At 46.0% G+C, this 24,220-nt stretch overlaps 1 protein-coding gene across 38 annotated transcripts in view; it reads right to left on the bottom strand.

The window, feature by feature from the left end:
- GPHN (gephyrin) overlaps nt 1–24,220 on the bottom strand; it is a 2,801,546-nt gene that overhangs the window by 275,487 nt on the left and 2,501,839 nt on the right. For all 38 annotated transcript variants that reach the window (XM_069638674.1, XM_069638676.1, XM_069638677.1 and 35 more), the window contains 2 exons: nt 17,023–17,176; nt 4,324–4,445 (listed from right to left, as the gene is read on the bottom strand). In XM_069638674.1, the coding sequence (XP_069494775.1) occupies nt 4,324–4,445; nt 17,023–17,176 (276 nt within the window). The remainder of the gene's footprint in view (nt 1–4,323; nt 4,446–17,022; nt 17,177–24,220) is intronic.

The raw sequence follows: 24,220 nt of genomic DNA, 5'->3' as shown, positions 1-24,220 counted from the left end.
AAGCGACATGGCACAGAAATTCATCCTCGAGTATCATTGGTTACATATATGTTGATACTAGCCTATTCCAATCACTTTCGTCCTTTGAAATTTGGGAAAAAGAAGTGATCATAATCTTTTAACCCTTAAATGCAAATGGCCAGCCGCCCCCACCCAGTCCACCAGGCGATGGTCAAAACAGAATCTAAACATCAACTGTGCCAAAACTCACTTTCGTTGGTCTGTCCTTCAGCTTGCTGCCTTTAACAAAGCCTTAGACAGCAATTTTTTGGGAAACTCCTTTGAGCAATACACTCACATTTTGGACATTGTCAAAGAATCCATTATCATAACAGGGCCCCATGCCCTTTCTCATACTCATAATCTTGAATCTCTGGTGAAACAAAGACGTTGTGCATATCGCTGTGAAAGGAAATGTATTTGTCAGTCTTCATCGATAAATAGGGTGACTGCTCTTAGAACAGCTATGTGTAGATACCTGAATTGGATAAGAGGTCAAAGAGCTCGCCTTTTCCAACGAGATAGAGAAACGATGCTTCGCCACATGACCACAAACAATTCTTCCCAAATCTGGACCTTACCAAATAATCATTCATGTCGAACGCAACCGCTGGCCCAGATTAAGGGTGTCCAAGAACATCAATGGGTTCAGTATTTTACAAGTCTCGACATTGATGAAATCTTTCAAAAAACACCTTGTACCATCAAATGTGCTGCATCCTGGGACATTGAGTGTTCTGTTCCACTCCTAGAAGACCTAATTATGAAATCAAGTTCTTCTCGAGCGGCAGGACCAGACAGCCTTAATAATTATATGTTCAAACTAAATCCTACATGGTGGGCGACGATTTTGCACAAACTATTTCATCAAATCTTTCTGACTAAAATATTACCCACTTCTTGGACTTCATCTATCACTGTCCCTGTATTTAAAAAAGGGGACAGGTCATGCCCACCGAACTATCGCTCTATAGCGATTCTTGACGCCCCAGGTAAACTATTTGCGAGCTTAATTTTACGCGATTTCAATAGTTGGACGCTATCGAAAAACTTCCGAGATCACAATCAATCGGGATTTGTTGCCGGTATGGGCACAGCAATTAATCTAATGTGCTTAAATGCACTAAAAGCATAATGTTGTACCACCAAACAACCAATTTATTTTGCATTTGTTGATTTAACTTGTGCCTTTGATTCTGTGTCCCGCTCTTTACTGTTCAACAAACTGCAACGGGATAATTATCCTGACACTCTGTATGACATAATCCATGCCTTTCATTTTAATACTTCAATCCAAATTCGGTTAAATTTAGCAGGCCTTCTTTCTACTCTAATTCCAACTTTTCGGGGCCTCAAACAATGTTGTCTGCTTGCTTCATCCATTTTTTATTATTTTTTGCATGATTCAAAAGACATTTTTCATGATGTTTGTTCAGATTCACCAACACTCAATAACCAGCCGATCAAGGCACTATTCTATGCAGACAATCTTGTTTTAATATCCAAAACTCAAATTGGCCTTCAGAAATTGTTATCTGCTTTTGAGGTTTACATTAAACTAAATGAATTTAAGGTTAACACAGACAAAACCCAAATTGTTGTTTATGCCCCAGTCAGATACCAGAACTCTCAATTTATTTGGTCTATCAATAATGTCAAATTGACTACAGTTAATTGTTACAAATATCTAGGCATGGTTTTGTAGGTTATTGCTGCAGCCAAAGGTCAGTTGGAGAATGTTGATACCAAATTGGCCACTGCTATCTCCCAGACTAAAATCATCATGCGACGATATGGCACATTTCCATCAATCCAGCTTTACTCTTTTGGAACAAAAAAATTACACCAGGTTTGCTTTATGGTCTTCAAACTGCTGCTCACTTACCGCAGTCTTGTTTAGACAAGCTTGAGGCCAAATTTTGGAAACAAATTTTATGTCTCCCACAATCTATTCCCATCTGACTTCGCCATATTCCCTTTACCAATGGCGATTATGTAGTTTATTCGGGAAATGTCTCATTTCAACTTCTCATAATGTAATGCTGAAAGTACTGTCCTCGTATTTGTTTTCTTCAACACATCAGTGTGTTGGGAATTGGACTCTAGGAGTTATTCATATACTTGTATGTGCTGATATATCTATTGTTATGTTAATATCAAATCCCACCAAAGCCAAAACATTGATATATGAATACGACTAGATTAAGAACTCAGAAAAATGCTTTACATATCAACAATGTGCTGAATTGAGATTTGCCCCTAAAAAAATGCATGTTATGGCAAGCTATTTACAAAAAGCTCCATCTCCTAGCCATCGCTCCTCTATGCTACGTCTTCGCCTTAACTTGTGGCCCACACGTGACCTTCTGGCCACTCGCAAAATGATATTACCAGAGGAGAACTTTTGTAGATTTTTCCTTGATTGCACATGCCACGAGACAATTTCCCTTTGTCCAGCACTCGTAGCTTTACGAAAAATTCACTTTTCAAAACATTGTAATACATTGGGACTTCTTGAGGATTATGATCGTTGGGACTGTACTTTTATCCTCGTCATCCACTTCTATCCAGATTGCTCTTATTGGTTTTCTGAATGCTTCAGAACTGGATAAGAAGATTGAATACTTTTTTTTTTATTGCAATTTATGAGTACTGAATTTAAATGAATCTCATTTTCTTTTAATTCCCGTTTACTTTGCTTTGACAAATGTTCTTTTATGTATGTATTTATATTTCTTTGTAAAATGATTTTACTTAATTATATTGAAAAGTTGATTTAATTCAGCTGTATCAATAATTTTAAAAAAAGGTCCATGTCCTCGAAGGGCAGATCCAGGATCCGCTTCTGCATGTCATATGAAATTTTGTGGTGTGCATCCACGCCGTCCTTCTCATTTCTACCCCCAAGGAACAGCGCTCTGATGTGTGCGTCTATACGGGAGACCGAAGACTCAATGAGGTCCTGCACAACAGCCCAGGCATCTGCCAGACCAGCCTTGAAGGAGGCTTGCTTATCCGAAGTGAGGTCGGGAAGAAATTCCCAGAGCTCCCACCACAGCCTCGGATTAGCCGTAGCCAAGAGGGCATCCACGTTGGCCTGCAGCAGATGCAGCCCTGAAATGGAGTAGCAGCGCTTTCCCAAGAACTTTGTCCTCCTTGGAGAAGCAACTGGAAGAGGCTCCCGTGGAGGAAGACTAAGACAATGGTTTAGAATATAACGAGGTGGCAGCCACCACAGAGGAATTGGGCTGCAGGTGGGAGGCAAGGTGAGGTACTCTGCCTTATAACAGTACATAGTCCTACTGTCTACAAAGAGGCGAGCAGAGGAAGGAGGTCTGGAGTATGTGCGGGATAAGGGCTGTACCGTAGACAGTTATCATCGTCAGAGCGGGAGACCCTCTCCATGAGAACCTCCTGCATTATACCACCCCAAGGGTCACTATTGGGTAGTGGCCTCAACTCCCTGGCCTCATGGGAAAGGGTAAGTGATGACATCTAGTGAATCATCAGAAATTATTTTGTATTCGGTGCATTACAGGGCCAGTTCTGAATATTTTCCTGTATGGCCCTAAAAATCTGCAACTTTATTTTGTAATGTGGCATCCTCTACTTCAACACCTGGAGTCACCACTCCTGAATAGTACCCACCATCGGGTCCAAACCATCATGTACCTCTTTTCCCATACAGTTAGCGCTTTAAATTAAAACTACCACAAAATAAGAAGCTGCAGCAGAAACATATTTCTTAAAATTTACACAGTCCATTAAAGCTACCATCACATAGATGGGCAATGTACGCATGTACAACAATTTAAATAGCTTGCATTCACAGTACGTCTGCATAATTAAATCAATAGAACTTTTCAGCTGAGAAGCCATGTGCCTGCCCGTCCACCTCCCAAATTGAGTTACAAACACCTATGTATTTATTACAGTTCTTCACGTTCATGAATACTGTTGCAGAGTGGTAGCAGCAGACAACACCTCTATCCCAAAGCCTGTGGTTGACACGGAGGACCAATTTTCTTGTGTAGATCCTAGGACCACAGTTTGAGAAAATACTTCTAAAATACTTTCCTTCATAGTGTATATTTTCATACTCAAAGCAATGTTTTTAGGATCCTGCTGTGAATGGTTATTACGTGTGGGTTTAGTATCCTGCTGTGAATGGTTATTACATGTGGGATTAGGAGTGGCAGATAGTGTGCACTATTTACCAAATTACCTGTTACAGTTCTCATAACCGATACAAGAAGCACTTTCGTGCCATGCTAGGTAGGCATGGTACACCCATCCCCTAACCTCCCCAAACACTGTACTTACTTATCGCCTACAATTCCCAGATTGATGGTTGGGTAGCCATGTTCCTGAATTGTTGCTAGAAGAGTTGATCTATTACTATCTCGTATCTTCCCTGGTAAGAGGTCATCCTCTGGATTAAGAAGCTGGAAGCAAACAAAAAATCAACTGTCAACCTGCATTGTTGCCAAAATGCTCAGGAGAGACCTCTTGATAGTACACAATCACAGTTCATGATGGCGGTATGCATGTGATAAACAAACAGGTTTAAATAAAATGACAAGGCAATTTGCAGCAAAATACAGAAAGGAACCAAGAAAAACAATGCTGATGCCACTGTCTAAAAAAAAAAAACTAAAAAAACATTGGTTTCAATTAAAGTACAGTGGCCTCATTACACGTAGTGCGGTAAACCATGGTGCTATTAGCACCATGGTTCATGCAGGTAATTTACCGGTACCGCCTTGGAGGAAAGGGGAATTACCGCCCTATTCCAAGGTTGGGAAGGCGGTAATTCCGCCTTCCTCCATTGCCCTTCCCCATTCCCATTTTCGCCCCATAGGGCTCTATGGGAATGGGGAAGGCGCTAATTACGGTGCCGCAAATTGAGGTACCGTAATTAGCACCCTGGTCCCTTTGCGGGTTGGTTTTTAACGCCTGCTAAAAAGCAGGCGTTAAAGTACCAACCCGCCAGGGGACCTCTTAGTAAGGCGGTAAGGGTTTACCGGTACCGGTAAACCCTTACCGCACTACGTGTAATGAGGCCCACTGTGTTTTAGGATAAACTATTTTCCTTTTTTAATTAAGTTTTATTAGTGAATCAGCACATATAGAACTGAAACGGTACATTTTCTCGTATACACACCTCATAGTTCACATACACATTTTTAAATTTTCCACCTCCCCAACAACAACTTTGTCAAATACTACCCCCACCTGCCCCCTACTACTACCCCCGCCCAAGCCCCTTCCCCCCCCACCCCCTTCCCACTAACTTGGTTATGGGTTGGCAACTGCATTTGTCTAGATGGAGCGCTCCTTCCCTCATTATGTAAAAAAAAAAGGGGAAGGCGAGGCGCGCACTCCAGTTCCTAGTCAAATATACCTGATGCCAGAAGTAACTGGGTTAAATCCCAAAAATGAACAAGTATTAACAGGGTTGAATCCCATCTGCTGCAGTTCAGTTGCTCTGTTGTTCTCCTCCAAGCGCTTTCTTGTCACAAACAATCAGGGAGGCTGTATTTCCTTTCAGGTGTTACTAATTAGTTGCTCTTTCAGTCTCAAAGGATTCTGGTAGCTTTAGAGATAACATTTTTACAATTCAGGTGACCAGGAACCAACACCCCTTCAAGAGCACAAATCTTTCCCAAAACACCTGAAAAGAAAGACTGCCTCCCTGAAGATTGTTAGAGACATGAAAGCGCTTGGAGGAGAAGATCAACTGAACTGCAGCAGGTATATATGACTGGGAATTGGAGTGCACACCTCACCTTCCCTTTTCTCCTTCCCTCATTAATCCAACTGTGGGTTAGAGTCTTTCTTCCGTATCCACTGGTGGTTTCTACTACCTGTCTATGGGGCCTAGGTGAGGGTCTGTCGTTTCCATCTCTTTCCTCCTCTCCCTACTTCCTGTTCAGGTCCCTACTCTCCCTTGCTCCCCTCCTTACTCTAGCTCCTTACATTGGGTCCCGCTCTCCCATCAATGACCTCCATGGGCTCTGGGCTCCCATTTGGGTTGTTAAATTTGGCTTCTCTGGGTTATACTTTTCTAGGAAGGCTGCCCACTCCATTTCCTTTGACGGGGTCAGGTCATATAGCTGTCTGGTCAGCTGTTCCATTCTGTACATGTCGAGAGCTTTGGAAGCTCACTGCCTTTCACTTGGAAGTTTCAATTTCTTCCATCCCGCTGCCAGACAAGCCCTGGCTGCTAACAACAAGTAGTGTGGCAGTTGTAGGAGTTTGACCTGGTCCTCCTCTACTGTCTCCAACCCGAATAATACCAGAAGGGGGCCCATTTGTCCATCTATCCCGTCTAGGCTCTTTATCCATCCCAGGATCTCCTTCCAATATTTCTGCACCTTCTTGCATCCCCACCACATGTGCCAGTAATCTGCTGCTTGCCCACACCCACTCCAACAATGCGGGCCAGCCCCCAGGGTCATCTTCGATAATCTTATGGGATCCGATTGCCACCTATAAAGGAGTTGGAGTACATGTAATTTGTATTGATATGCCACTAAGGTGCAGTGTGCATTCACGCATAGCCTTTGCCACTGGTCCGCCCCCATTTCCATTCCCATGTCCTTTTCTGATCTTTTCATAAACACTTCTATCTCACCTCCCTGTGCCTCGAACAGAGCCTGGTACAGCTTATATATTAACCCTCTCATCCCTTTCTCCGTGCTCAGTTTCCTCTCTGTACCCGTCAGCTCCCTTTGCAACTCTTTCTTCCAACATTAGTACCCCTTTCAGCTGCAGGTATTTGAATACTAAAATCGAGCCCTTCCCCACTGTCTCCTCCAAATCTTTCAAGTCTATGAAGGCATCCTTCTTTAGGACTTGCCCCACTCTCTCCACTCCTGCCTCGAACCAATCCTGGTACCTCACGTGGTCTGGGATAAGATCCCTTATTGGTGGGGCCCATATGTGGCTCCGAGGCGAGGGCCACGTTGTAACCCCATTATTTCCCTTTTGAGCCTCCACAGGCTCCAGAGTGGGCAAAGGATCGTATGCGTCTTTACCCTTCTCAGGGCTGCCTCCCTCGGCACCCAGAGCCACTCCCCCAGCATAACTAGCCTAAACACATAATTTTCAATGACGACCCATTGCTTCTGCTTGTCCCCCCAGAGGTAGGGGACCAGGGCTCTGAACTGAGTAGCCCTATAGTATGTGCACTTGTCAGGTAGGCCCACTGTTCCCTTTTCCTTGTGCTGGACTAAAATTATATAGGTGACTTTTTTCCCTAGCCATAGGAATCGCACCACCTTACTTTTTAATTCTGCAAAGTGCAGGTCCGGTACCTTTATTGGCAATGCCTGGTACAAGTATAATACTCTAGGAAGGAGCACCATCTTAAGCACATTTAGCCGTCCCAGCCATAAAATGGTAAGTTTTGACCAGGTTTCTAGCTCCCTGAAGAGCCGGTGTAATAATGGGGGAAATTGCTCTGATATAAGATGTCTAGATCCCTGGCTATTGTCACCTCCAAGTATTTTATATTGTCCCCATCCACTGATCCCCCTAACCCTCCCCATTCTCCGGTTTGTTCTTCCGTCCCACGTTTCAGGGGAGGAGGACCGACTTTCTCACATTTACCTTGAACCCTGATACGCTCCCAAACTCGAGTATCCGTAGCACCCTCGGGACCGCCTGCTTTACCTCTGTGAGGTACAACAACATATTGTCTGCATATATGCTCACTTTATGGCTATCGCCCCCCACCCTAATACCTCTTACCTGGCTGTCCATACGTATCTTCTCTCCAAACGGTTCCATGGTCAGGGCAAAGAGGAGGGGTGATAAGGGACACCCCTGCCTGGTGTCCCTACTGAGGGGAAATTCACTAGACTTTGTTCCGTTTACCACAACCCTTGCAATGGGCCCGGAGTATATCACCCTGATAGCTCTAAACATCCTATCACCCACTCCTATCTTTCGCAGGACAGCAAATAAGAACCCCCATTCGACTCGGTCGAAGGTCTTCTCGACGTCCAAACTCAGCAGTGCATGATCTCCCGTTTCTACACCCACATGTTCCATAAGGTCCAGAGTTTTCCTAATTGCATCTGGGCCCTGCCTTCCTGCTATAAATCCCATCTGATCTGGGTGGACTATTCAGGGTAGTTTCTCTTTAAAAGACGTTGCTAAGATCTGCGTTAAGATTTTCTCATCCACATTCGGGAGTAAGATGGGGAGGTATGATGAGCATTGAGTTGGGTCTCTTCCTTCTTTTGGGATCACAGAGATCAGTGCCTTATTAAACGTGGCCAGTGCCTCTCCCGTTTCTAGGATATGGTTGTATAACTTCACCATGTGTTGCGACAGGACCCCAGCGTATCTCTTATAGAACCCGATGGTATATCCATCCTTCCCCCGCGCCTTTCCATTGGGTAGGCGCAACATCCCCTCCTGCACCTCTTCTGAGGTTATCGGGCTATCAAACTGCTCTACCTCTGGGTTTATAATCCTAATCATATCCACCTCTCTCAAATACTCGCCTACTGCAACTTCCCCACCTGGGGCCTCAGATGTATATAGCTTTTCGTAATATTGGGCGAATCCTTCTGCAATATCTTTCGGCACCACCCGGTTGTACCCCTCAGGAATCTCTAGATTAGATACCCATCTTTCTGCTCTTTGTGCCCACAGCCTTGCCGCCAAGAGTGACTGCCTTGTCCCCTTTTTCGTAGTGTTTCTGTTTGAGGTACCTCAATTTCCTTAGGGTCTCAACCAGCCCCAACTCTTTCAGCTCGGCCCTTTTTGTGAGTATTGCCTCCCTGTCTGTTCATCGGCATCCCCCTTTGTAGCGTGCATCATTTCCTCTCCCTCCACTATCTCTTTTCTCAATCTCTCCTCCCTATGATTTATTTTCCTTTTGCGTCTTTCACCCTCACTAATTATCAGTCCTCTCCAAGTGGCCTGCCCCGCATCCCAGGCCACTCCTGCATGTGCTTTCCCGGTGTCATTTAATTCGAAAATATTCGATGATTGTTTTGGCTAGCCGTTCTGCAAAAATCAGGTCCTTCCAGAGCGTTTTGTTACAAGGCCAAGTGCCCCCTGGCCGGGTGTAGTCCCTTTACGTCTAGGGTCATAAGTACCATATCATGATCAGACCATCCCACTAGCTTATTGTCACATCCCATTACCCTTGTCCCCTGGTCTCTATTTAGGAGAAGATAGTCAATCCTAATATACGTTTTGTGTGGGTCCGAGAAAAAGGTGCACCCTTCCTCATGCGGGTGTTGCATCCTCCACACATCAACCAAACCTTGTGACTCAATTGCCCGCCCTAGGTACCCCATTCCGTCCCCAGCTCCTCTTGGCCTCTCTTGCCCCCTTACCTTCCTGTCCCAGGTTTCATTTGCCCAGGAGTTGAAGTTTCCCCCTATAATGTAGAAGTCAGCCTCCAGCTTTTGTATTGCATCGAGCGCCCTATTTATGAACTGTGCTTGTCCCTAGTTGGGCACGTACATCATTGCCAATGGTATTTTCGCACCCTCCATAACTCCCTGCAGTATCAGTAACCTGCCCTCCAGCATGTTAGTGGCTACACATTCCCTTAGTTTGCATTGTTTGTGTAATACAATTCCTACTCCACCCTTTTTGGAGTTCCCCGATGACCAGTGGACTTGTCCTATTCCTGGCCCTCTCAGTGCCCATTCTTCCCCTTTTATTAAGCGTGTTTCTTGCAGGAACAGCACGCCTAGGGAGGTTTTGGGGAATTCTCTCGCGACCAGCAACCTCTTTGTCGGGGAGTTTAAACCCTTTACGTTTAACGTTCCCACCACCAGACCCCCATCAGCTTCATCCTTCCTCATTGTAAATGCACCAACTTGCCCACCTTTTCTTCGTTTGCCCAGCATATGACGCTACCCTTTGCCCCCCTGCGTTGCTTTGGGGAACACATTTCTTGTGGCCGTTGACTTCTACCCCAGGGCCAGTCCAATAACAGGAACCACTTATTAACTACATAACTGTGTGCAACTGTAACTTAAGTTTCAATAAAAGTTTCTTAGACACCCTCCCTCCCATGGAGGGTCACCTTGGAGCTGAGACTACAGCCTCCCTCCAGAGAGCCATGTTCATACTTGTACCTTCCACCCGATTCTTCCATTAGCTCTTCGGCCTTTACGTCATCTATTCTCTAGGATTGTTCTCTCGTGGTTGCTCCAGCGTTCTTGGCGCCTTGTTTTGTGATGGTCCATTCAGCCTCATGCATTTCCTGCCCGTTTGCCTTTTCTCCTCCTCTGCGGGCCTAATACTCGGCCTGCTCTTTCCCTGCTTGTACTCGGTCCCTCAGAGTCCCTTACTTCCATTTCAGTGAGGGCCATGAGGTGACTTAGGGCTTGTTCTGCCTCTTCTGCAGAGGTTATATGGTAGTCCACTGCTTCCACCTTGAACTGCAGTGAGAGTGGATATCCCCATCTATACCTAATGCCCTTCTCTTGTAGCCACTTGGTGAGGGGCCTACAGGCTTTGCGCCTAGAAAGAGTGAGGTTGGTTGGACAAATCCTGCTAAATCATCACCTTAAAGCCTTCGAAGTCCTGTTCTCTCTGTTACTTTGCTCTATTCAATACCTCCGTCTTGTACTTATAGCTCAGGAACTTTGCTACTATGGAGCAAGGGCCACTTCCATATGGCTTGCCTCCTCTGTGTGCCCTTTCCAATTGTATCGGTTTACTCCATCTGCCTCGATCAGGTGGTTCACTAGGGCTTGTACTTTCTCCTCCACTTGCCTCTGTGTTTCCCCTTGCCATTTCCTTCAGGCCTAGTATCCTTATGTTGTTTCTCCTTCTCCTATTTTCTAGGTCATCCATTTTGAACATGACCTCTTCTTCTCGGAGTTCAAGTTCTATCAGCCTGGCATCGAGCCTCATTTCGCCAAGGTCAGCCTTCAGTTGGTTGTGCTCTAGGCCCTCTACCTTGTTCTCCACCGTTGACATCCTGCCAGTTAAGTTTGTTAGCGAGGCCTGTATGTCTCCCCAAGGGCCTTTATTTCCGCCAGTATGTGCCCTGTGTCCTCCTTCGGTGAAAACAATGACATGTCCTTTTCCGCCAACATTTTCATCTCTGGTGCCTTTCTTGGTGTTATTCCCACTTTCCCCGATTGCGACGCCGTGCTGTCCATCTTTGTCTTTCCACTGTTCCTGGGGTCCTTCCTACTCTCCCCTGGTTTTCCTCTTATCGCCTTGTCTCCTGCCAGAGTCACTTCGTTCCTCCTATTTTTGGCTTCCTTTCGTCGCTGTTCCACACTGCTCGTGTTCGCTCCCTTGGCCCCTTACCCCTTGCTCTTTCACTTTGCACCTACTTTATCGCACTTCTTTTTCACCTCCCAGTATTATACCAACATTCACTTACTCAGTGGTGCCATGCCTTCTCTCCCCACGTCTCTCCTCCTGTTCGAGCTTCCTCCTTCTGCTGTGATTGTCTAGCAGCCTTGTGGTTTGTCACCCGTTTCCCACTTGTGTTCTCCACATGTGGGACACCTTACTTTGGTTGTGGCTGTGAGAGCTGTGGGGTAGGCCTCGGCCTTGGGCCTTCTATTGCTCTTCCCAGTGTGTCTTCTAGCTTTTCCGGTTCGTGGGAGCTGGTTCCTCCGAGTCCCGCTGTACCAAGCACCCCAATGCCCTGTGCTTTACAGTCCCCAATCCTCAAGTTTGAGCGTGTGTCCTCTGTTTTGGTTGGGTCACTTTGCCTCACTCCACTCAGCACTTTTCTTCCACCTCTCCACACTTTAGGCTTAATGGCACTACTGAAGTTGGCTCCAACACTCTGAGGCCTTGGGGTGCGGGTCTATGCACCACAAGTCCTTTCTATTGCATTCCTTGTTTATTTCTATCTTCTCAGGACTTCTGGTGTGTGCTTTCTTCCTCTCCCTCTGCGCTGCAAGCTAGTCCCTCGTGTTGCTGGGTTCTCTTGTACTTTTGTTGCCTCTGCCCCTCTTGCCTTGGTGGGGGGCAGTGACGCAAGAGTGGAGTACTGTGTTCCCCCCCTCCTTTTTTTTATCCCCCCGTCTGTGCGTTCAGGTGCCCCTCAGGGTACTTCACCCCAACTTCAGGCCCCTATGTGACTCAGTGGTAGGTAATATTGGCATTTGTGGGTAGCTTCTAGGGCTCTGGGCACACCAGCCCCATCACCGCTCCTCCTCCGCTTCCCAGCCGGCCGCCTCACTATGCCACTATCTGCTGGGAGAGGTGCGGTCTGATGGCGCTGGAGCTGGGCACGTCATCGGCATCACCTGGTAGTTCCCTTTGTCCGCTGGGGGCTCTCCTCACTTTGGGCGCACTCTCCGTCATCTTCTCCCATCTCTCGTCCCCTCCACCATCGGCTCCTTCGCTGCTTTGCTGTCTGCCGGGCGACGTATGGTTCTATGGCACAGGGTCCCGGGCCACAACCGATGATTCTCTGTCTGGCGAGGGTCTCTGCTCTCCTGGGCTGGGCTCCTCCTCTTCTCTGCACACTTCTGAGGGATCCGCTCTCTGAGACCGGGGCCGCCATTGTAGCCGTTGCTCGCTTGCTGCCAGTCCTTCCTCTCCGGTCTACTGCGCCTCCGGGCCTCGACTCCTCCCCGCTCCTCTCCCAGCACCACCCTCGGCATCCGGGGGTGAACCTTCAGCACTCCTTCTGTCGTCCGCTGTCCTGTGCTGGAGAGCCTGGTAGCGTTCTCCTCTTCCACTTGTCATACTGGAGCCCTTGGGCGTCTCACCCATCCAGTAAGCCAGACTGGTTGTACCGTGGGAAGGGCCCAGTCACCTCTTCTCCCTGGAGGGTTTTCCTGTGTCTTTGGCTTTTGCTGCCCACTTTCTTTCCTGCGGTTGCTTTGTCTCTTGCCTCAGCACACATATATTTTCCTATTTTCGGGTGGGCAAAAGGCACTCTCTCATCACTTTGTCTCTGGAGGGAGCGGGAGCTGTAAGTCTATGCGGCCATCTTCCCTGCACTCCCTAGCGGTCTCCTTCCCAGCCTTTTTTTTTCTTTTTTTTTTTTAAAAATACGACCCTGTCATTTTTGCCCAATATTTACATTAATGAAAAAACATAAGGAAGAAAACTATGTATCTCAAAATTCAATAGGCGTTTCAAGAGTGACTTATTGTACACTTCATACTTATGTATGTGGTGGGATGGAAACTTAATTTATTTTAAGATTAGGGTTTGGTAGTAAACCAATTATTGTAAGATCCCAAGTCACTATCGTTTGAAGTGGAAATTCATGTTACAACCACTAACATATTGGAGGTTAGTTATGTAACATATCAGAGATATCGAAGTACACAACTTTTAGACTGTACCCTAATCACATGCAGGTGGCACCAGTGTTTGCAGAGCTCTGCCATCTGCTTTTTTTCAAATCTATAATCAGTTAAATTGGTGTATTGGAGAACTCCGCAACATAAACCTAACCCACCAATCATGCCAAATGTGTCCTGGTCACAGATCCTTGCTTTTCTCGTTTATAAGAACCTTCAGAAATCTCCTTAGGATTGCCCAAAGATTATGGAAATAATAGTTCCAATGACGTGCACTGGTCTTGCTATAGCCGGCTCCTTGTGGAAGCCACATACATCAAGCATCATGATATTTAATAATTTAATGAGACACTACAATGTCTAAAAAAAAGGCACCAACGCACACAGTGGGCATTCTTCGTTTGTGTAACCGAACAACAAAGTAGATATTTGGATATACTAAGAGCTCGCTAGTTCCAAACAGTGGTCGAAGTGAGCGGGAACGGTCGGGAGCGGTGCTCCTCTACTTTTTTAAATTACGTTTTACAGCTCCTATACTTTTATTTTTAAAAAGAAACTGTGATTTCGTTTTAAAATAAAAGTGCAGGAAGATGTTGCAGCTTGCACTTTCAGTGCACTGCACTGAACGTTCCCTTAAACAGCAGGTGCACGTGTTTGGGGGTTTGTATTGTATGTGGGAGGGGGCGTGGTGATGGGGTTTGTGGGGAGTGGGTGCAGGAAAGCAGGGAACATAGTTCCACTACTTCTTTTCGTACACTTTGACCACTGGTTCCAAAACAGTGGAAATGTGGTTTAATCGTTTTAAAAATAAATGATAACGTACTTTCCCAAAATCACCTTGACAGTGTGCTAGGAACAAATTAGGACACAAATGAGTGCATGGTTACATCAACTGTTGTTGCCTTAATTCGGGAATGAAATCTTTAGGTAGCATGATGTGGATCAGCGATTGTAATTGGGATGATCAGGAGAGACTATTTCCTTTCAAATGCTTGTTAAAGGGCTGTTCTTCTCTTTATTTTTACTTATATCACAATATTTTTGTAATGTGCAATACAACACTTTGCATACGTAATACACGAATAATGTAATTTATTTTTTCACCAATTTTGTATCTGCGTGCCAATAGGAATGCATCCTGCTACCGCTTCGGACTGTTGTCGGAATGAATCCAGTTTCCCTTTTCTACCTCGCAATTTACTGTTTCACTGGTATTAATAGGTAACAACCTTTCCTTGCTCAGGTGATCTGAAATTATCTGAGACTCCCCAGATGTTTTGGACTAAGACTTCTATGATCTCTCACCATTGCCCAGCTGGGGAGCAATGATGGAAGTTGTAGTCCGGAAAATCTGGAGAGCCAAAGGTTGACGACTCCCGTTACAGATTAAACTTTAAATAAGCACCTGAAAAATAAAAAAGGTTTAATTACCTGAAAAGACAGAAAAAAAATATGTGCATTTTGTGCGCATTCTGCATAGTATAAAACTTCGAATCCCATAATGCCGAATGAGGGGCGCGGGCGGTGTTCCCTGCTCTCCTAGTTCGGCCTTATGGGCTGCGGGGAGTGTCCCCCCGCTTACATTACATCAAAAGCAGGGGACAAATGTAAAAAAATAAGAAAAATTTGACATTTTGAAAATGCAAACATATCAGCTTTGCAGTATTCAGCCTCGTTCTTTTCAGCTGCAGTTATTTAACTCAGATCCAAAACAGGTATCAATGAATAGCAGAGAATGAATTGTATCCTCCTTTTTGATTATTAGTTCCAAGCAATATTCATATAAATGGCTAAAAGACCATGCATAGCTATAATTTCAATGGATTAAAGTTGCTCAACTTGCTGTCACATAAGCATTTGTTTTCTTGGACTTACCACACAACTGCCAATTTTAGATCCCCAGCAACTCAACGAATGGCTAACTAGGGATTAGCTTTGAGGCTCTGATCTTTATATGGCCAAAGAAGCATATTTTAAGTGCCACTGCTTTTAAATATAATTATTGTTATGGATTCTGTAGATAAAATGAGGGTCTTTCCTAGACAATAGATGCATGACCAATATCACCTTGTTTCATATGGCTATACCTGTTATACCTGGCTATACCTGTAGTTTCATGCTGCGAGGGTGGTGATTCGGTCCAACCCTTCCTTTATTCCTAAGGTTACGTCTACATTCCACCTTAGCAAACCCCTGGTGCTTCCAGGCTTCTTCTGGAATCCTGCGTCAGCTACTGAACTGTCACTGCATACGGTGGACTTTGCTTAGGCCTTGACTTTCTATGTAGCTCGCACAAAGGATTTTCGGAAGACTTCTCAACTTTTTGTGAACTATGGTCCTGTGAATCAGGGAAATGCTGTGTGAAAGGCTTCCAGATCCAGGTGGCTCTGCTGCTGCATCATGCACTGTCATCGCTTGGCTGACAGACCACTCCCGGGACGGCCTCAAGCCCATTCCACCAGAGCCATTGCTGCAACTACAGTGTTTCTCTCTGAGGTTCCCTACTGGACATTTGCAGGGATGCTACGTGGAGGTCTATGCAAAACCTTCACCAGGTTCTACTGTGTCACCAAGGATTCCAGACACAGAGACCAGCATCGGACAAGCGGTGCAACGCAACCCATTTGCTTGAGGCGAGTCAGTTCCAGGGGAAAGTGTTTCTTCTGTTGAGCTTTGCCACCTCCCGTGGTTGTGTATATGTGTACTTCTGTATAATCGTATACACGAGCATGTGAATTCATGCCAAACCCCATGCTGGAGAAGGTACAAGTTACTTAACTGTAACTTTTTTCCAGCATGTGTCTGGCATGGATTCACATAAAAACCCTGCCTCCTTCCCCACTGTGCTCTTCTGGACCTCACATGCTTTGAATCTGAAGATGGCCGCCGGGGGCAGGACTCGGGAGAAGGTCGTCATTGGATGGGTGCAGTATGACCCAATCTCCAATGATAGGATAATGACAGAAAGGCAGTTTTCAAGCTTTTAAAGCAAAACTGCTTTCTTTGTCTTACGGAGGATTCCTGGCCTGGCGGCAGGGAATATTCATAAGCATGGGAATCCATGCCAGACCCATGCTGGAGAATAACTGGTCGTGTATAGTGCCTACTATATTTCACTGGCACCCCCACCTGCCAAATTACTATAACTTAAGAAAAATACATTCTTTTGCAACATTACTAATGGTCAAGGTTTATGGTATTTTTGTCTTTATTTATACTCATTTTTGGCTGCTTTGACTGCATTTTTCCACATTCATTGTTTGTGCTGTAAAAAATAATTTGCAATTAATAGGTTTATGCATTTATTCGAATTAATAACAACGTGTTTATTAATACACACACAGGTCATGCAGGACACAAACAGAGCTGGGTTCTTCCACATCAAGTATAGCTCAATTTTTATCTTAACAAATGGCTGATGCTGTGATTGCTGCGGACAATGCAACTTCCATACATGAATATCTGCTTTTCCGATTTTTTACATTTTTACAAACAAGTACTGACGGAAAACAGATAGATTTCCTTTTGTTTTTATTCGAAACAAGTCACAGGAAACGCAGCCTTCAATAAAACGGGATGTTCATTATTCTCAGACTCAGATACAACTGGGCCGGATATATCAGCAATGGTCCAACCCAGCCATATATTATTCATGAAAAATTACTTCATGGTCATAACACAACTTGCATTATCTAACACATGCTACAAAAAAGGACTGGACGACAACAACCAGATGAACTCAAGTTTGTATTACCTCGTTCCCCGTTGACATGACAGCAACTACTGGAAACTTATTAACTTCTACTTCTGTGACCCCAACGGTAGCTAGGAGACCAATCTCAGAAGGTCCCATGTGGGTTCCTTTTGCCAGAACACATTCGCCTCTTTTGATGTCGTGGCCTATGGGCCTGAGGATGGAACAGAAAAACAGAACAGTTTTCAAAAGAGAACATGCTAGAGGGCAGGTTGCATGGTGCCCCTGTCAGGGTACATTTCAGTTCACACAATAAAAAACATGAGTGTCTCAATGAGTAGGTATAAAATCATCCAAGCTCACTAAAGGCAATCCCTACATTATTTGAGGATTAAAGCATTATTTTATCAACTTATTTAAAAATTATATTTGTAAATTTCATTAAGAGTGATACAATAACCTACATTAAGTGCATTTCTATATTATTGTAGGATTATTTAATGCAAATCTGGACAGGACTACAAATACTGAAAACCGCTCACAGGTGACAAGTTCTGGATTGACATGAAATACAATTTGAGCTGAAAGACTGTACAGCCCGAATGAACTTTGCATTTAGGAGCGCTAGTTGGGCTGTCAAGCATGTTCCGTTTTTAAAAAGTATTTAATGACTTCTAGGAAGGCAACTGTTGCCATGAATTTATTTGAAGGCACAGGAATTAGGACTAGTTGGCAAGTGGTATACACATGAGCAAAAGGGCAGACAACAGCTGGTGACTAAGGTCAACACAGCATTACATGAGGACACAGGAGAAGGCACATTTACAAGATATATCAACAAGAGGTCAACATATACAAAATGGGGATTATGAATTTGAACTGAAAAATAATGGGAATAGTGAGAAATGAGTTTCATGAACTGTGTTCTATTAGCACATGGACATCGGTTATAGACGACCTCTCAGCCAACCACATGTTCCGAGTGAAGCCAATAACTACTGGTATTGACTGCACTCTGAACATTCTGACTTCAAAAGCAGACACATTATTATGCAATTTCCTGGCAAGATATCTTTGAACCAGACACTTTTTCTCCAAGCTAACCTTTTTTTTCACTGCAACATCCTATTTAACACACCAACGAGAAAGCAAAAACATGGGAAAATGCTTTAATTTTCTAATAGAGAAACTGTTTACTTTTCCACTACCTCTGATGTGCGCCCATGTTAAACATGCTCCAGTTTAGCCAAATTTGCAATTGAAATGCTCATATGAATACAAGCTTGCTATTTAAATACAAAATAAAACCACATTTAATGTGCTAACTTTGTCGATTTACTTTCTCATTGTTAAACTAACATTTTGTACTTCCACACCAAAGCTTCAAAGCATGTATTGCTACCATTATGTGCGAATATCCTTATAGAGCTCGGGAGGGGTCGTTCTTGCATGGTGTGAGACAGGCATGGTATCCAGAGACACAGATTTAAAGATGTTAGTTTCAAAACCTTTATTTACTACGGTTCATGGGTTGATGTAATGCATAGCTGGCCCTAACTCTGAAGGGACCGTCCCTTAACTGATGTTTCTAAGGGCCATTGACGTCTAAGAGTCAGAAACAATAATCCATCTGTGTCTAAAGCTATGCTTGCCCTTACTCTTTAGAAAAATGTTTGTAGTGGGGCAATTATTGACCAGAGGCATGTTCAGACTCTGCCCCAATGCCTTCCTCAGAAGAAACAAAATTATAAGGCAAGAAAGGACACATTTGAAAATGCACTTTAAATTCTGCTGGAAATACAGCTGACACAAAGACTATTGTTTTGCGCCACATAAGTAGGGAACAGAGAAGGTATTATAAATAGAATAGATTAGGTGACGGGAAGGCCTGTACACAAGATAGGGACTCACTATACAACTAGAGCAGAAAAATGGTAGGCAGGTAAAGGTTGCTACTACCCATAGGAAGGGAGAGAATATGTGAAGGGCATGCACCAGGAACTCGGTAGATAGTAAAATAGATGCAAAATAAATGTGTCCTGCAAAGGAAAATAACGTGACAAGCAGTTGCCATTTTAAAACTCTACCAGAACAGCAGAGAATCAAACACTGCAGCTTTAAGAAAGACCCCAGCTAAGCACGCCAGTTGAACAAATCCATTTCATTCAGGAAAATGCTGTGGCCAGTTAGATGGTATCTGCCTCAAAGGAATGTCAAAGCCCAGGGCTCCATATGGGAGGGTTACATAGCAGAACAAGATACCATTGGGAGCATTCAACTGTCAAGTTAAATCAAGTTACAACGGCACGGCAGACTATTTGAAGTCTATCGGACGAACTGAACATCCCAGGACATTTCCTAAGTGTCAGACATATTAATGTCTCAGCGATCAGCTAGGCGTGTCAAAGAAATGCAGATGCGTCTAAACAGATAAATAATTACTTTACACATGGTAAAATCAGTAGGATTCATAATAACAGTATTCATAAATGTGTCAAGAACAGAATGGCGGTTACTGTTGTGTGGATAAGGAGAGCTGGAATTTTTAGAAGTTTGTCCTTGAAAACTCAGACATGGAGATAACATGGGCTGTTTTATTTAATGAAGAACAAAGGCGATACGCTTGTCCTCTCCTCCCATTTACATAAAACATGTCATCATGCTGCCAACTCACGGAGAGTGTGACCGCATGTCAACCGATAAGCACATGTCCTTTTCACTGCAGAAGTAATTTAGAGCCTACCAATAATATTCAAGTATGATGATGTAGCACATTTTATGGGATGTTTTATGGGTGGGATCTTCGATAAAGAATTGTCAAATCATTATTGTTGGACATATGGGATACATTACTCACCGTAATCGTATTTCTGATGCTTGTATCTGCTAAGATTCACATGCTGTTCATAGGCCAACATCTAGTGGAAGCTGCAGAGTATTACAGTTTGTTTTTCGAAACTTGAAAAGGGGCGCCGAACCAGGGTGCGCCAGTAATACTATCCCTAGTATGACGTCCCCTGTACCCATGATCCCTCACGTGTATAGGACCCTCAGATTGTATTTTTTCTGACATGAGGTAGCAAGAGGAGTAGCGTGAGTACAGAGTATCCGAGCAGATAAGATAGATAAGACTACAAGCATCCATGCGCCTTCTCTCAGAGGGTAGGAAGGGTGGGCGCATGTGAATCTAAGCAGATACAAGCATCAGAAATACGATTACGGTGAGTAATGTATCCCTTCTGAGGCTTGTGGAATCTGCTTAGATAACATGCTGTGCATAGATTAGCGAGCAGTGTTAGAAGAAGGAGGTGGGATGTGAGAAGGTTCATGAGCGAACAGATGTCTTAGAACGGCTTGCCCCACTTGAGTATCTGTCTTGGAATGAGTGTCAATGCAGTAGTGCTGAGTAAAGGTGTGAATAGAGCTCCATGTAGCTGCTTTGCAAATGCTGTCAAGGGGTACATTTGCAATGAAAGCCAGAGTGGCCCCAGTACCTCTTGTAGAGTGGGCCCTTGGAATAAAAGGCAGTGTTTTATCTGAAAGGGAATAGCACAGTTGGATACATCTGACTATCCACATAGAGATGGCATTCTTAGAGACACAATCTCCTTCTCTGCCTGGAGCTATGGAGACGAACAGCTGATCTGTCTTTCTTAGCAGTCTAGTCTTGTCTACATAGTAGAGGACCACCCTCCTCACATCTAGTGTGTGGGATTTCACCTCAGCAGAGCTTTGTGGTTCTTGGAAGAAGGCCGGTAGCTCAACAGACTGGTTAACATGGAATTTGGAAATGAACTTAGGTGATAACCTAGGGTGAGTGTGTAAAACCGGTTTATCCTTATGAATAGTAAAGAAAGGATACTGCCCTGACAGAGCTTCAATTTCACTGACCCTTCTTATGGAGGTGATGGCCACTAAGAAGACACTTTTATAAGTCATGTGTTTGAGACTAGATTTGTGCATGGGCTCAAAGGGAAGTCCCATGAGCTTAGCAAGTACCACATTAAGGTCCCAACCTGGTGGTGGGTTAGAAATTGGAGGGTGGAGTCTCACCCCTTCCATAAATGCTTTGATGACTAGCACTTTCCCCCATAACACCTTGTTATGGGAAGTGGTGTAGGCTAATAAAGCTGCCAGGTGCACTTTAAGTGATTTAAACACTAACCCTGCATCCAGTAGGTGGAGCATATGGGTGACAACATTAGAATGAGTACAATCAACTGGGTTGATTTGCTTATTCTGGCACCAAATAACAAATTGTTTCCATTTGTCATAGTAAAAGTGCCTTGTGTTAGGTTTTCTTGACTCTTTCAAGATATCCATTCATTTCTGGGGTAAATTGAGATGGAACAAGTTACTTACCTGTAACTGTTGTTCTCCAGCATGGGTCTGGCATGGATTCACATGCTCATGAATATTCCCCGTCGTCAGGCTGGGAATCCTCGGTAAAGAAAAAACCAGTATCAGTTTCGTTTCTGATCTGTCTTTCGTAGCAATAACCAATCACTGGTCTCTGCGTCATACTGACCACAGCCAATGACTGCCCTCTACCTAAGCACCGCCTCTGGCAGCCATCTTCAGATTTGGAAGCACGTGAAGTGGCAGTATGACCAAGTGAAGAGCCGCAGAGGGGTAGGCGGGAGGGTTCGCATGTGAATCCATGCCAGACCCATGCTGGAGAACAACAGTTACAGGTAAGTAACTTGTTCCTTCTCCAGCATGGGGTCTGGCATGGATTCACATGCTCATGAATAAAGAATACATAGCAGTACACACATGCACAACCACGGGAAGTGGCAAAGGCTCAACATTAAGCATCACATCAACTCAACATTAAGCATCTTACCTCCTCACCAGGCTCACCTCAGGCGAACAGGTTGCGCAGCACTGCTTGGCCGACCCTGGACTCCTCCCTGGAATCCCGGTCGACGCAGTAGAATTTCGTGAAGGTGTGCGTCGACCTCCACGTAGCAGCCCTGCATATGTCCAGCAGGGGCACACCAGATAGGAACGCCGTGGTAGCTGCGATCGCTCTGGTGGAATGGGCTCTCGGACGGCCAGGCAGCGGTCGGTTTGCCAACCGGTGACAGTACATGATACAGCCGGAGAGCCATCTGGAGATGGAAGCCTTCGAGAGAGCCTTCCCCTGATTGACAGGTCCAAAGTTCACAAAGAGTTGTGACGTCTTCCGAAAACCCTTCGTGCGATCCACGTAGAACTTCAGCGCTCTAGCTACATCCAGCGAGTGCAAAGTCCTCTCAGCCGGCGACGAAGGCGACGGGAAGAACACAGGTAACACCAAGGGTTCGTTGAGATGGAAGTCCGACGGTACCTTGGGCATGAAGGAGGGGTGCGTCCTGAGCACTACCCTCGTGTCGTGGAAAGTCAAGTACGGGGCCTTGCAGGAAAGGGCCTGGATCTCACCCACTCGTCGTGCGGAGGTGATGGCCACGAGAAAAGCTGTCTTCCACGATAGAAACTTCAACGGGGCCGAGTGCAGAGGCTCGAACGGAGGTCCCATGAGCTTGGTCAGCACCACGTTGAGCTCCCACGCCGGGGCCGGAGCCTTCACCGGCGGGAACGATCTGAATAGTCCCTTCATGAACTCTTTCACCAGACGATGAGACCACAAGGACGTCCGCCCCGTGGTTCTGGTGTATCGGGAGATCGCAGCAAGATGAATCTTGATGGACGCGTGTGCCAGTCCAGCTTTGGCCAGCGTCAGCAGGTACGGCAGTACTTGGGGAGCCGTAATCCGTAGAGGGTTAATCTTCTGTGCGTGGCACCAGACAGAGAACCTCTTCCATTTGTGTCCGTAGCATTTAAGAGTCGAGGACGCCCTGGCCTTTGCAAGAACCTCTCTGCAATCGGCCGGTATGTCGTATCCTCCAAACTCTAGCGCTGCAGGAGCCAGGCCTGCAAGTTCAGCGACTTCGGGTCGTGGTGGAGGATGGCGCCTCCTTCCCTGGAGAGTAGGTCTGCGTCCGCCGGCAGCTTGATCGGCGGGGACGCTGACAAGTCCAGAAGGTCCGGGAACCATATCTGCCTCGGCCACGCAGGTGCGACGAGGATCATCCTGCACCGTGACCTCTTGAGCTGGTTGACGAGCCGGATTAGCAGAGGCAAGGGAGGGAACGCGTAGAGGAACAGGCCCTCCCAGGGGAACGAGAAAGCATCGCCCATGCTCCTCGTCTGGGGAAACCTGCTGGCGAACCTCCGGCACTTGGTGTTCGTCGCCGTCGCGAACAGGTCGATCTGGGGTGTGCCCCACCGTCGGAAGAGGCGATCCACTAGATCCTGCCGTAGTTCCCACTCGTGGCACGAGCGCAGCTCCCTGCTGAGTGAGTCGGCGATGGTGTTTTTTATCCCTGCCAGATGAAACGGCACCAGAAAAATCCCTTGGGCGACGGCCCAATGCCACAGGTCCTGCGCCTCCTTGGACAGCGCTGGGGACCTGGTTCCGCCCTGTTTCCTGATGTAAAACATGGTGGTGGTGTTGTCGGTGAAGATCCTCACCACCTTGCCCTTCAGGGACGGAAGGAAGGACCTGAGGGCCCAAAACACTGCACGGAGCTCCAGGACGTTGATATGCAGGGACTTCTCCGTCGGGAGCCAGAGTCCCCTCGCGTGCAGATTTTCGGTGTGCGCTCCCCACCCTTCCAGGGAGGCATCCGTGGTCACAGTCTCCTGGTGGGCTGGGGTCTGGAAGTCCATGCCCGCCGTCAGATGCGCGCGGGTGCCCCACCACCGTATCGCTCGCCGGAAACTCTCGTCGAGCTTGATCCTTTCCTCGAAGCTGCCCGTCGTCTGGATCCAGCGCGCATCCAGGAATTCTTGCAACGGGCGCATCCGGAGCCTGCACATGGGAATGAGGTAGATGCAGGAAGACATCATCCCGAGGAGGGACTTGATGGATCTCACTTTGGCCGCGTCGGCCACCAGCATCCGTTGCACCTTGCCCAAGATGGTCCTGGTCCTCTCCTCCGACGGGGAGGCCAGAAGGGACACTGTGTCGAGCCTCGCTCCCAGAAACAGTGCGACTTGCGCGGGCACCAGGTGGGATTTGGTGTAGTTCACGGAGAATCCCAGGTCCGTGAGGAGTTGGACGGTCCTTGCCGTGTGGACCACGGCGAGCTCCTTCGTCTTGGCGCGGATGAGCCAGTCGTCCAGGTAGGGGTAGACGTGAATCCCCTCGCGGCGCAGCTGCGCCGCCACCGGTGCGAGGCACTTGGTGAATACCCTGGGTGCCGACCGCAGT

The sequence above is a fragment of the Ambystoma mexicanum genome, chromosome 14 (genome assembly GCF_040938575.1).
Source record: "Ambystoma mexicanum isolate Mex_15411 chromosome 14, UKY_AmexF1_1, whole genome shotgun sequence".
NCBI lineage: Eukaryota > Metazoa > Chordata > Amphibia > Caudata > Ambystomatidae > Ambystoma > Ambystoma mexicanum.
Note: the sequence above shows the minus strand (reverse complement) of the source record. Positions and strands in the feature narration are given on the sequence as shown.